Source organism: Coregonus clupeaformis, unplaced genomic scaffold (genome assembly GCF_020615455.1).
Source record: "Coregonus clupeaformis isolate EN_2021a unplaced genomic scaffold, ASM2061545v1 scaf0949, whole genome shotgun sequence".
NCBI classification, from domain to species: Eukaryota; Metazoa; Chordata; class Actinopteri; order Salmoniformes; family Salmonidae; genus Coregonus; species Coregonus clupeaformis.
Genome location: NW_025534403.1, coordinates 103,465 through 118,104, shown reverse-complemented (window position 1 = coordinate 118,104; position 14,640 = coordinate 103,465). Strand labels below are relative to the sequence as shown.

At 41.9% G+C, this 14,640-nt stretch overlaps 1 protein-coding gene and 1 long non-coding RNA gene across 4 annotated transcripts in view; one reads left to right on the top strand and one right to left on the bottom strand.

The window, feature by feature from the left end:
• Window positions 1-6,773: 6,773 nt before the first annotated feature.
• LOC121558014 lies at window positions 6,774-8,408 on the bottom strand. The gene is made up of 3 exons (XR_005998449.1): window positions 8,326-8,408; window positions 7,234-7,294; window positions 6,774-7,077 (listed from the first exon to the last, which is right to left on the bottom strand). It is a non-coding gene; the product is annotated as an uncharacterized LOC121558014 (long non-coding RNA).
• Window positions 8,361-14,640, top strand: part of LOC121558013 (tyrosine-protein kinase Fes/Fps) — a 30,644-nt gene continuing 24,364 nt past the window's right edge. The window contains exons 1-4 of one of the 3 annotated variants that reach the window (XM_041871499.2): window positions 8,361-8,545; window positions 9,116-9,195; window positions 11,447-11,676; window positions 13,012-13,185. In XM_041871499.2, the coding sequence (XP_041727433.1) occupies window positions 9,189-9,195; window positions 11,447-11,676; window positions 13,012-13,185 (411 nt within the window). In that variant the 5' untranslated portion in view covers window positions 8,361-8,545; window positions 9,116-9,188. Of the gene's footprint in view, window positions 8,546-9,115; window positions 9,196-11,358; window positions 11,677-13,011; window positions 13,186-14,640 lie in introns of all 3 variants that reach the window. The other 2 variants (XM_041871501.2, XM_041871500.2) reach the window with 2 other exon arrangements.

Here is a 14,640-nt window from a genome sequence, read left to right as displayed (position 1 = left end):
AATCCAGAAAAACGCATGTCAAAAATGTTATAAATTGATTTGCATTTTAATTAGGGAAATAAGTATTTGACCCCTCTGCAAAACATGACTTAGTACTTGGTGGCAAAACCCTTGTTGTTAATCACAGAGGTCAGCCGTTTCTTGTAGTCGGCCACCAGGTTTGCACACATCTCAGGAGGGATTTTGTTCCACTCCTCTTTGCAGATCTTCTCCAAGTCATTAAGGTTTCGAGCCTGACGTTTGGCAACTCAAACCTTCAGCTCCCTCCACAGATTTTCTATGGGATTAAGGTCTGGAGACTGGCTAGGCCACTCCAGGACCTTAATGCGCTTCTTCTTGAGCCACTCCTTTGTTGCCTTGGCCGTGTGTTTTGGGTCATTGTCATGCTGGAATACTCATCCACGACCCATTTTCAATGCCCTGGCTGAGGGAAGGTGGTTCTCACCCAAGATTTGACGGTACATGGCCCCGTCCATTGTCCGTTTGATGTGGTGAAGTTGTCCTGTCCCCTTAGCAGAAAAACACCCCCAAAGCATAATGTTTCCACCTCCATGTTTGACGGTGGGGATGGTGTTCTTGGGGTCATAGGCAGCATTCCTCCTCCTCCAAACATGGCGAGTTGAGTTGATGCCAAAGAGCTCCATTTTGGTCTCATCTGACCACAACACTTTCACCCAGTTCTCCTCTGAATCACTCAGATGTTCATTGGCAAACTTCAGACGGCCCTGTATATCTGCTTTCTTGAGCAAGGGAACCTTGCGGGCGCTGCAGGATTTCAGTCCTTCACGGCGTAGTGTGTTACCAATTGTTTTCTTGGTGACTATGGTCCCAGCTGCCTTGAGATCATTGACAAGATCCTCCCGTGTAGTTCTGGGCTGATTCCTCACCGTTCTCATGATCATTGCAACTCCACGAGGTGAGATCTTGCATGAAGCCCCAGGCCGAGGGAGATTGACAGTTCTTTTGTGTTTCTTCCATTTGCGAATAATCGCACAAACTGTTGTCACCTTCTCACCAAGCTGCTTGCCGATGGTCTTGTAGCCCATTCCAGCCTTGTGTAGGTCTACAATCTTGTCCCTGACATCCTTGGAGAGCTCTTTGGTCTTGGCCATGGTGGAGAGTTTGGAATCTGATTGATTGATTGCTTCTGTGGACAGGTGTCTTTTATACAGGTAACAAACTGAGATTAGGAGCACTCCCTTTAAGAGTGTGCTCCTAATCTCAGCTCGTTACCTGTATAAAAGACACCTGGGAGCCAGAAATCTTTCTGATTGAGAGGGGGTCAAATACTTATTTCCCTCATTAAAATGCTAATCAATTTATAACGTTTTTGATATGCGTTTGTCTGGATTTTTTTGTTGTTATTCTGTCTCTCACTGTTCAAATAAACCTACCATTTAAATTATAGACTGAAAATGTATTTGTCAGTGGGCAAACTTACAAAATCAGCAGGGGATCAAATACTTTTTTCCCCTCACTGTAGGTCAAAGGTGAAAGCTTTTCAGAGAAGGATATTTATTTTGAAGCGTAGGAGTTTTCCTTTCACTGATTTACACATCTACAGTAATAATAAGACTAAAATGTCTTTATCTACAGTGCCAGGGCTGTAGGGCTGCAGTCTCTCTCCTTTTCTCTCTCTCTCCTCCCCTACTCTATCTTGGCACAACTTAAAGGTAATTTCATATATCCTGATTTATGCCCACTGAATATATCGTTTTCAGGATTGTTTTCTAAGGGGGGTAATCCCTGTGCTTTAAATCTTATGTAATTAAAAACATTGCTGAGGAAGACAATCTCCAATACACAGACTGGGGGGGTTGCTATCCTCTGATTGCAAAGTAATGACGGCCAACTTTGAGCAAAAGATGTCATTATTACAAAGATGGAATAGTGTGCCGTTTGGCCCTGGCTGATGTAAGGTACAGTAATGCTGTCATTGATGATCATTTGTTCCCTTAAAATGAAGAAGTAACTGATACATTCTTAGGGATTTTTCTACCTACCAGAATTATAGTTGAGCTGCAGCTGAGGCAATCATTTTAATGCCCCAACGTACTTCCCCCACTTACATTATTGCCTCTAAATTGGTCACTCCTGAATGTGGAAATCTCTATTGCATTATAACACTATGTCTAAGAGAATAGACAGCTGCTGGAAAGGAGGTTGCACTCCTTGCAGTGCAGCCTCAATACTACAGCTGACTGCAGCAGAGTTTCTGGCATTACCAAAGATGGGGAAATTTAGAGTTGTGTTCAGTACAGTTCTGCTCCAGATTGCTGAGCCTGAGATGGGGAGATGACGCAATCTGAGGTTTTCTATATGCATTGATTCATAAATCAGATGAATTTGTCATTTTTTAGCTCTTTCTGTTATTCCTGCTTTTTAATGCAGAGAGACCTTTCCCTCTCCACCCCCTGCTGGGTAACAGTGGTGGAGCAGAGACATTCTGTATGCTGAGATACAGCGTTGGATGTGGAGGGAGCAGATTGAGAATGTATCCCATCCCCATACACTAAAGGGCTGAATGAGGCTGTGTGTGTGTGTGTGTGTGTGTGTGTGTGTGTGTGTGTGTGTGTGTGTGTGTGTGTGTGTGTGTGTGTGTGTGTGTGTGTTACAACTACAGAAGAAACACTCTCATGGGGGTTAAACAGAGCTCTGGACACACGGCCCATGCAGCTCTGTCCACCTCTCCACACCTCTCCTCATGAAGTCTTTGGCCTGGGGCTACATACAGTACCTAACAGAAACAGTGACCTATGAATAATGTAAAATAATAACTACCTTAAGATTGGGCATAACTCTAAAATAAGGCCTATTTTTGTACTATATATATGGTGCAGTGTAATTTTCTTGTAATTTAAAGATTTGTTTTGCTCTTGTTAAATTTGTCCTTTTTATTTAATTGATAGATTCTATGAAAAATAAAGATCTATGCAAACTTCAGGATTTGTCATGTGCTTTTCTATGTGATTGATGGATAACTGTATTACAAAAAATCTATATTGTGATTGATACCTGTATGACAATCATCAATATCGTATGTCCAGCTAGATTCAATTGAGCAGAGTACTTTATTTCACCTGAGTACTGTGCTCCAAGAGAATACAATGGCAGTTCAATAGAGTCAAATAGCCCTACAGGAGTTGTACCATTGTGGTAGATGAAAAGAAAAGTATAACCTGTTTCTTACATCAGCAATACTGTGTATAGCACCAAAAGAGCTACGGTATGTGGCCTTTTGGTTGGGTAGGTTACCTTCTAAATGTAATCCGTTACAGTTACAAGTTACTTGTCCAAATTTGTAATCAGTAACGGAACTTTTGGCTAACGCTACCCAAACTCAGTAACGTACTTTCAGTTATTTCTGGATTACTTTCCCCTTAAGAGGAGCAGGTTACCGTTTTTCGTCATGAATCTTTTTCTGGAGGCAGCTCTGCAGAGTGGTCACTAGCTGGCACAGGTACAGTCATAAAATATGATTTTAAACCTAACCTTAACATTAACCACACTGTTAACCCCTAATACTCCCCCAACCTTGCCTCCACCCTTCTGGATGTTTGACTGCTTTTTGCAAAGGAATGGTTCCCGCAGATCACATGCACAAGTTGCCCCAATGTTCGCCAAAGTATACGTCGTCTGGTCTTTACACGACTTCAGGAAGAAGTACTTCTAGGGGTCTCGGCGCTACTGCACAGGTACATTGAAAACGGAGAAATACAAGAATTGGCTTTGGTGCTTAGCTGTGAAAACCATTGGTGAAAACCCTAACATTTCGGTGTCTAAGCACTTATGACACTACTGTGGAGGACCAAACCTGCCGTAATTATAATTAAATTAAGAAATAAATGCACACAAATAGATACAGAAATAAGTGAATGCACACAAGTGGTGGAAAAAGTACCCAATTTTCATACTTGAGTAAAAGTAAAAATACCTTAATAGAAAATGACTCAAGTAAAAGTGAAAGTCAACTAGTAAAATACTACTTGAGTAAAAGTCTAAAAGTATTTGGGTTTAAATATACTTAAGTATCAAAAGTAAATGTAATTGCTCAAATATACTTAAGTATCAAAAGTAAAAATATAAATAATTTAAAATTCCTTATATTAAGCATACCAGAAGGCACCATTTTCTTGTTTTTTTATTTACAGATAGCTAGGGGCACACTCTAAAACTCAGACATCATTTACAAACGAAGCATTTGTGCAGTAGAGCTGACCAGGGATGTTCTCTGGATTAGTGTGTGAATTGGACAATTTTCCTGTCCTGCTAAGCATTCAAAGTGTAACAAGAAGTTTTGGGTGTCAGGGAAAATGTATGGAGTAAAAAGTACAACATTTTCTTTAGGAATGTAGTGAAGTAAAAGTTGTCAAAAATATAAATTGTAACATTTTATTTAGTTAATCTGCATGTTTGTCATCTGATTTCTTGGAGCCTGGTGGAGATGGATGCAACCATACTACAAGGCAGGACATTTTTTCTGCATCCAGGTTGAGGCTTTCGATCAGCAGGAACATGGAGCACTCTGTCTCAGTAAAGGCGGCCGCATTCTTCCCTGCCGAAACAGTTGACAAAAATCTGATTTTGAGCTAAGAAAGTAACCAAATTTGTTTTTGCGTTGGCATCACCTGCTATGTGGTTAGATTCACCAAACTTATATCTGGTTTATAACCAGTGTGTGTAGACATATTTGATGTGAGTTAGCAATGCTAAAGTTTGAAGTTGTAGCTATAATTGAAGATAGCTAATGGCTGCAAGGGTCAGGGTTAGTTGGAACAAGCCTAAGGAGGTCTGGGTACTGGGAATGCAAATGATGGGCCCACCAAGCCTGTACCCCAGGACTACCATACCACTGTCACAACTGTGACTCTGATTGAGTGAACATGTCCAACATTCACTCACACACCGCTTACATACACACACACAGTCTTGTACAACTAACCTTGTGGGGACACACAATTCAGTCCCATTCAAAATCCTATTTTCCCTAACCTTAAACTGAAAACCTAACCTTAACCCTAAACCTAATTCTAACACTAATTCTAACCTTAATCCTAAACCCCCTAGAAATAGCATTTGACTAACAAAATGTCCCCAGTTGGTCAAATTGTTCATTTACTATTCTTGTGGGGACTTTTGGTCCCCACAAGTATAGTTAAAAGTCCACACACACACGCAAAAAAAACGTATTTTTGGAACACTTCATGTGACATTTCACATGTGAATTCATGTGTTTTTAGAACAGTTCATGTGACATTTCACATGTGAAAAATGTGTTTATGATACACACACAGTGCTTTTAACAAAGTGTTTTCATCTTACATATTTGACTATGTTGTGTATGTTTATTTATACAGTAATTATTATTCAATGTGTCATCTGGGATTTGAACTCAAAACCTCTTGGTTCACGGCATTATGATATTTCTGCTACGCCACCACACCTGTATGCCTGCACTTTGGACTACAAAGTAAATCTCAGCTTTGTTAAATATACACTCAAGAAAAGCTATGATATTGTATTTATCGTAGTGATTCAGGAGTAATATTGAAACTGAATAATATGCCCCACCAACATTAGACAACTATACAGAAACCCTAAAATTGCTGAAATAAGTCAATTAAATCAATGATGAGAGAATAGTCAGATTAACTGATAACTAAAATAGCAGTGCAGATGGCACATTTGCCAAGTACATAGATGTATTATAGGCAATGAATGTGTAGGGAAATGCTACAGACATTATTGCTCAGCAGAACGATCAGCACACCTCAAATCAAGAGGTTGTGAGTTCAAATCCCAGGTGGGGTTATGTTTTAGATGAACAGCTTACCACTTACTTTAAAACCACCATAACATTACTTTACTTATAATTGTTTGCGATGGTTTGGGACCATCACGTGACGTCCTGACTAACTGGTAAAACAAATGTCTTGAGAACATCCACGTGCTTAATCTACATCACTTTTGTTTTGAACAGACTTCGGCGTGGGCTTGGAACGGGGAACCTGGCTCACGCCCGGGAGGAAGCCCGGTTCCAAAATGAATGCAATCACTTTTTACCTGAGGCAAACTTCTCCCACCGGGGCAACCTGTGTCAGATAATCAAATCCCTTCAATATCTCATGTGAAGTGTTCCAAAAACACATGATTTCACACATGAAATGTCACATGTAGTTTCATGGTATCACATGTTGAAATTTCACATCCCCATGTCACATTTATTTAACATGTGCTCACGTTGTCACATGTAGTTTCATGTTATCACATTGCTTCACATGTGATTTCACACGTTCACATGTGGAATTCATTAGTTTTTTCCATAAGGGACACCACAAACATTCAATTGTTTAGTCCAGATGTTGTTGTCAAGGGTCAGTTAATGGAACGTAGAAATAATAAACATTTTATGATTTGTATTTTATTTCTGCTGCATAAAATGTTAAACATGGCAATGTCATTCTCAATAAAGGCTTTAAATATTTATTTGCATGTCCTGATTTATGCATTTTTCAAACTGTAACATTTCACCCCAAGCCCTGTTACAACTGACCTGGGAGGTGGAGTAAAGACAGTTCCCTGTAGAAGGATGCAACTATCAAGGCTTTCAAAAGGCCACATTTTGGGGATGACCAAATGCAATAAAGTTTTGTTTCATAGCATGTTTGTCAAGTTGGTCTTCACACTCACTTTTACTAACTTCTGTGGTAACTTCAACACAGACAACACTTGGAGCTTATTATTCAAAAGGTCTAAAGTAAATGCAAGTCTCATTTCCAGGCTGAATAAATTTTTATTAATGTATATCAGATACATCACACAGGCATGTCAACTAAAATATATATCCCAGACAAGATTGAAGAATGGGACAAGTAGACAAAGTGAATATAAGTCAGTGATTGCGTCCATAGCAGTTTGTATGAATTTACATAGAATACATGTTGACAGAATGGAGAGAGAGACTGTTGCTCTACTCCCAGGTAAAGCCCTTGCTTCCGGTACCATTGAAGGCCACAGTTTTCAGTCAGGCAGCTTGAAGATGTCCCCATCCAGGCCCATGTCACAGCATGCAGTGGGCTGATAAGGAGATGACAAATGCATTATGTACCTTTTATCACCAAAGCCATGTTAGCATTTACTGCACATGTTGCTGAACAATTTAACCCTTTTGTTAGTGTCACTGATATATGGAAATTCACATACAATATTCAGTTCATAAGCATTGATTAATACCTCTAGGGCAGGGGTAGGCAACCCAGGTCCTGGAGTGTCCGCAGGCACTTCATCTTTTCACCTGGAAGACAAGGTGTGTTGAATTTAGGCAATCACTGAACTGATCAATTAGGCCAGTTGATCAGGGCTGTGTTCAGCACATAAAAACCTAATTGACCATTCAGTTGAAGGGCGCTGTACTGAACGACCAGTTGAAAAACAGGGAGGGGTTGGATTAAAAACACCCACTGAACGGCACAAACGTATCTCAAAGTCTGTTCGAAACTGTTTTGGGAAAACCTTGCGTTCAGTACAAACCGTTCCGCAACGTCGCAAAAGTTCCAGCGAACTTAAAGCAACTCTGGTGTGCGGCACTCCAGGAACAGGGTTGCCTACCTCTGCTCTAGGGTCATGTGATGAAACGACTGCTGTGCAAGGTATTGGGCAACAGCTTTCTTCCAGGGCCCATATCCACAAAGCGTCTCAGAGTAGGGAGAGTGATCTAAGATAACCTCCCCTTTGTCAATGTAATTGTACTAAGGCAAAACGTATCCTAAAATCAGTACTTTGTGAACATGGGCCCTAGCCTGTCAGCAATGTCACTACAACTGAAATGCAACAAAGTCACATTTTCCTAGAGAGATTTACACTGTTATCAAAACATCACGCCTACACGAAACACAGCCCTTATTTTACGTGTTTCTAAAATCCCCAATGAGGAAAACGATTGGAACCATTTCCCTGTTTGCCCGCTAGGTTTTATGGGTATTACTCTATTGACGTCATTAACAAGTCCTTTCATTTATATTTATGGTGCATTCTTATGCATGTACATCTCATACTTTTATATTTCATTGTGCTGTAGGCAGGTGTTCTAGAGTATTTTCAGAAAGTATAATTTTGGATCATGAGAATGTCACTAGCGCAAGTAGGCCAACCGCTGTTCAAGCTAATGCTGTGTTCCAATTTACAGTCACCTGCTTACTTGCAATTATTGTCCCGTTTATCCACCCAGTTAATGAGCTGCTATGTTCTTGTACCGTGCTGTACCCATATACATTAAAACCAGGGCTGTACCAAGCCATCCGTCCCGAAGAGGACGCAGTCACTCACCTCCCCAGTCAGTCCCGCTGTGGTAGGACAGCGCTGGCTTCCTGCTTTCAGATTTTTCCTGATGTGAGTTTGGTCGCGGTGTCTGACCAGTGATATCAATACTCCCTCACTGTAACAGTTCCTGTCCGCACAATTAATGCCTCCTCGATAAGAATCGCCATAGCCTACAAATGCTATAAATACTTGCAACGTCGGAGTGGACTGCTTGCAATAACCTGAGGTGAGAATATTCTTTCAGACGACGTAGGCTCATAGTCGGCTACACTACAGTATACTATTATTGAACTCGTAATGATAGCCTACATGGGCTATTGATAATGATACAATTTGTATCGGACTTAATAGCTAACTACACATGCACATCTCCCTATGAAGTTAGATAAAGGATTTTGTGTGATCGAATTTCGATCAGGGTAAACTCATCAGCAGGGCGGTTTTACATGTTCAGGTGTAGGTTTCGTCAACACATTCCTCATCCCTGTTGTATGTACACAGAACAAATATACAAACGCAACAATTTCAAAGGTAATATAAGGAAATCAGTCAATTAAAATAAAAAAATTAGTCCCAAATCTATGGATTTCACATGACTGGGAATACAGATATGCCTCTCTTGGTCACAGATACCTTTACAAAAAAAAAAGTAGGGCGTGGATTAGAAAACCAGTCAGTATCTGGTGTGACCATCATTTGTCTCATGCAGTGGGACACATCTTCACATAGAGTTGATCAGACTGTTGATTGTGGCCTGTGGAATGTTGTCTCACTCCTCTTCAACGGCTGTGCGAAGTTGCTGGATATTGGGGGGAACTGGAACACATACACGTCGCTCCAGAGCATACTGAACATCCTCAATTGGTGACATGTCTGGTGAGTGTGCATGCCATGGAAGAACTGGGACATTTTCAGTTTCCAGGAAATGTGTACAGATCCTTGCGACATGGTGACATACATTATCATGCTGAAACATGAGGTGATGGCAGCGGATGAATAGCATGACAATGGGCCTCAGGATCTCGTCACGGTATCTCTGTGCATTCAAATTGCCATCGATAAAATGCAATTGTGTTTGTTGTTCATAGCTTATGCCTGCCCATATCATAACTCCATCCCCACCATAGGGCACTTTGTTTACAACGTTGATATCAGCAAACCGCTCACCCACACGACGTCATACAAGTGGTCTGCAGTTGTGAGACCGGTTGGACTTACTGTCAAATTGTCTATAATGACGGTGGAGGCGGCTTATGGTAGATAAATGAACATTCAGTTCTCTGGCAACAGCTCTGTGGACATTCCTGCAGTCAGCATGCCAATTGCATGCTCCCTCAACTTAAGACATCTGCACATTTTAGAGTGGCCTTTTTTGTCCCTGGCACAAAGGGCACTTGTGTCATGATCATGTTCTTAATCAGCTTCTTGATATGCCACACCTGTCAGGTGGATGGATTATCTTGGCAAAGGAGAGTGGTTATGGATGATGCCAGAGTTCCACAGTAGGCTGCACTATATTAAGCCTCAAATCCAACTTATTTTACCGTTCTTCTCTGTAATAGTGTAATAACTCACTTAGTAAAATTACGTACCCTAAAACCAATAAACAGTTTAGAACTGTGTCACACTTGTCAGCTGTTCTGTATATCAAGAGGAAGTGCTGCCTAACTGTTTTCCCCCTTGAAAATAAATCACTGGGAAGTGAAACCCTCCACATGCCACATTTGCTTAGAGTTACACAACTACAACTTGTTTTAATAATCAGTTGTGTAGTCTTGGAATTATTTAAACCCCTTTCCTCTTGCCTCACTAAGTTTAACTAATTCACCTGACTACAGTCCAGTAAAGAAAGTACACCCAAAGTCCAGAGTCTAATCAAATCAAATCAAATTGTATTTGCCACATGCACCGTTGTAGACCTTACAGTGACATGCTTACTTACAAGCCCTTAACCAACAATGCAGTTTTAAGAAAAAGAAGTGTTAACTAAAAAATAACAAATAATGAAAGAGCAGTAGGAAGGCTATATACAGGGGGTACCGGTACAGAGTCAATGTGCGGGGGCACAGGTTAGTCGAGGTAATTGAGGTAATATGTACATGTGGGTAGAGTTCAAGTGACTATGCATAGATAATAAACAGATAGTAGCAGCAGTGTAAATTTTTAGGGCCACCCTCTGACACCGCCTGGTATAGAGGCCCTGGATGGCAGGAAGCTTGGCCCCAGTGATGTACTGGGCCGTACGCACTACCCTCTGTAGTGCCTTGCGGTCGGAGGCTGAGCAGTTGCCATACCAGGCAGTGATGCAACCAGTCAGGATGCTCTCGATGGTGCAGCTGTATAACTTTTTGAGGATCTGAGGACCCATGCCAAATCTTTTCAGTCTCCTGAGGGGGAATAGGCTTTGTCGTGCCCTCTTCACAACTGTCTTGGTGTGTTTGGACCATGATAGTTTGTTGGTGATATGGACACCAAAGAACTTGAAGCTCTCAACCTGTTCCACTACAGCCCCGTCGATGAGAATGGGGGTGTGCTCAGTCCTCTTTTTTTTTTTTTCGTAGTCCACATTCATCTCCTTTGTCTTGATCACATTGAGGGAGAGGTTGTTATCCTGGCACCACACGGCCAGGTCTCTGACCTCCTCCCTAAAGGCTGTCTCATCGTTATCGGTGATCAGGCCTACCACTATTGTGTCGTCGGCAAACTTAATGATGGTGTTGGACTCATGCCTGGCCATGCAGTCATGGGTGAACAGGGAGTACAGGAGGGGACTGAGCACGCACCCCTGAGGGGCCCACGTGTTGAGGATCAGCGTGGCAGATGTGTTGTTACCTACCCTTACCACCTGGGGGGCGGCCCGTCAGGAAGTCCAGGATCCAGTTGCAGATGGAGGTGTTTAGTCCCAGGGTCCTTAGCTTAGTGATGAGCTTTGAGGGTGCTATGGTGTTGAGCTGTAGTCAATGAATAGCATGAGACTGAGAGGATAAATCCCATGCATTCTCATTCAGTTTTTCTTTTAATCTTCCTGCACCTTATCAGCCAGATCACGTGTGTGGTTCATTCTCCCACATCCACCCCAGTATCTACAGTCTACAGTTTGACTGGGTTCCCACTGCTCTGGGTGCAGATCTGATGGGGTTTGGAGAGGACCTGTGGTGTCCCCAGGCCCACACGGCCCTGATGCGGCTGCAGGACTCGGAGCTGCGTCTGATGGAGGTGATGAAGAAGTGGATGAGCCAGCGGTCCAAGAGTGACCGGGAGTTCTCTGTTCAGCTGCACCAGATGGCTGCCATGGTTGAGAAACTGGAGGGGCCCCAGCCTGGGGGAGGACTGGACTACATCAGCCAGCTCAACCAGGTACTCTACGGGTCCTTCCATTTTATTAAGAAAAAATAAAAATAACATTGCCCGCGCCTCTTTTGATTTGAATGAAACCTTCTATAAATATTTGCTCATCATAGAAGTGGTCCGAAAGTAACTTTTTGGACCTGAATGCCAAAACATTTAGGAGGTAGAAGTGCTCAATGTTGACCCACTTTGCATACCCCACCCTACCATGAGAAATCCATGTCTTCATCACTGGAAAATATAAAAGGTTGGGTTTGATATCATTTAAAAGCATACAAACAGGGTTGTCATTATTTTATATGTTCTTGAAAAAACATTATTTTTAATAACAATGGTACTTTTTGTAACCTTTTAATATAAATTATTAAAAACACATTTGTTTAAATTTTCGCATATGTTGTAGCTTAGACCCTATTTTACATCATCTGAGGTGTTTGTATTGTGCCTGCCATCGGTTGATACACAGCATGCTCTTGAGGATAGGGTGGGTGACAGTTGTTTTAAATTATACTGTCAATCTTCCATAGGAAACCTATTGAAATATAGATAATATAATAGGCATTCCTATTTAAGTTGACATTTGACGGTGGGTGGCCATCTTTGTGGTAGTAATTGGAAGTAAAAATGATTATATTTCAATGATGTACCGGCTAAATTGCAGTGGTCTGGGATATGTCCGTTCTATGAATTCTAATTCTATGATTGAAATTACACCCACCCTGTATTCAAAAGTATACTGTGTCTCAACCGACAATATAAACATCTCAGATTATGTAAAATAGGGTCTAAGCTACAACATAAGCCAAAACCAAAAAAATCGTAGTTTACTTGTTTGTAGGTAATTGACGTTAAAGGATAAAAAAAGGAAATGTTTTGTTTGACAACCCTGTTTTTAAATGATGTCAAACTCAACCGTTTATCTTTTCCAGTGATTAAGACATGTACAGTATGTCTCATGGTCGGGCGGGGTAGGCAAAATGGGTCAACTTTGAGCACCTCTATCTCCTAAATGTTTTGGCATTCCGGTCCAAAAAGTCCCTTTCTGACCACTTACTTCTACCATAGGCAAATATGAATGGGAAGTTTCATTCAAATCAAAAGGAGTGCGGTCATAAAGTGATTGAAATCAAATGGAATGACTCCTACACTATATCAGTGGGTTTTAGCAAGCTCACTGGTTTGGACATTAGACTACATCCACCCCCAGCTGCAAAGTGGTCTTGACCTTTCAAACAGTATTGATGATTGATTAGGGCCAGTAGATAGCGATACGCAGAGTATTCTCTTTATTAATTCTGTCTCTCTCTGTCTCTTTCTCTCTCTCTGCCCTCCTCCCTCTTCCAGTCGTGGGGTGTGCTGGTGTCTCAGACGGAGAGTTTGAGTCGTGTGATGCGGCGGCAGTCTGAGGACCTGCAGGTTGGGCCCCTCAGCAAACTGACCCTGCTGATCAGAGACAAGCAGCAGCTCAGGAAGACTTATGCAGAGCAGTGGAGCCAGCTCAGCCAGGAGCTCAGCAGGGTCAGACACACACACACACACAAACACACACACACACACACACACGACTGCACGTACACACACACAAACAGATGAACATATCACTCTGTAAAACTAAATTTGCCCTGATAAATATTACCAGGCACTTTGTAGTCCTCCGCTAAACACCTTGTCAGTTTGCTTTCAAAATGTGAAGTAGCTTCCACTTTCACATACTGGCTTTAAGCTATACAGTGGGGGAAAAAAGTATTTAGTCAGCCACCAATTGTGCAAGTTCTCCCACTTAAAAAGATGAGAGAGGCCTGTAATTTTCATCATAGGTACAGGTCAACTATGACAGACAAAATGAGAAAATAAATCCAGAAAATCACATTGTAGGATTTTTAATGAATTTATTTGCAAATTATGGTGGAAAATAAGTATTTGGTCAATAACAAAAGTTTCTCAATACTTTGTTATATACCCTTTGTTGGCAATGACACAGGTCAAACGTTTTCTGTAAGTCTTCACAAGGTTTTCACACACTGTTGCTGGTATTTTGGCCCATTCCTCCATGCAGATCTCCTCTAGAGCAGTGATGTTTTGGGGCTGTCGCTGGGCAACACAGACTTTCAACTCCCCTCCAAAGATTTTCTATGGGGTTGAGATCAGGAGACTGGCTAGGCCACTCCAGGACCTTGAAATGCTTCTTACGAAGCCACTCCTTCATTGCCCGGGCGGTGTGTTTGGGATCATTGTCATGCTGAAAGACCCAGCCACGTTTCATCTTCAATGCCCTTGCTGATGGAAGGAGGTTTTCACTCAAAATCTCACGATACATGGCCGCATTCATTCGTTCCTTTACACGGATCAGTCGTCCTGGTCCCTTTGCAGAAAAACAGCCCCCAAAGCATGATGTTTCCACCCCCATACTTCACAGTAGGTATGGTGTTCTTTGGATGCAACTCAGCATTCTTTGTCCTCCAAACACGACTGAGTTGAGTTTTTACCAAAAAGTTCTATTTTGGTTTCATCTGACCATATGACATTCTCCCAATCCTCTTCTGGATCATCCAAATGCACTCTAGCAAACTTCAGACAGGCCTGGACATGTACTGGCTTAAGCAGGCGGACACGTCTTGCACTGCAGGATTTGAGTCCCTGGCGGCGTAGTGTGTTACTGATGGTAGGCTTTGTTACTTTGGTCCCAGCTCTCTGCAGGTCATTCACTAGGTCCCCCCGTGTGGTTCTGGGATTTTTGCTCACCGTTCTTGTGATCATTTTGACCCTACGGGGTGAGATCTTGCGTGGAGCCCCAGATCGAGGGAGATTATCAGTGGTCTTGTATGTCTTCCATTTCCTAATAATTGCTCCCACAGTTGATTTCTTCAAACCAAGCTGCTTACCTATTGCAGATTCAGTCTTCCCAGCCTGGTGCAGGTCTACAATTTTGTTTCTGGTGTCCTTTGTCAGCTCTTTGGTCTTGGCCATAGTGGA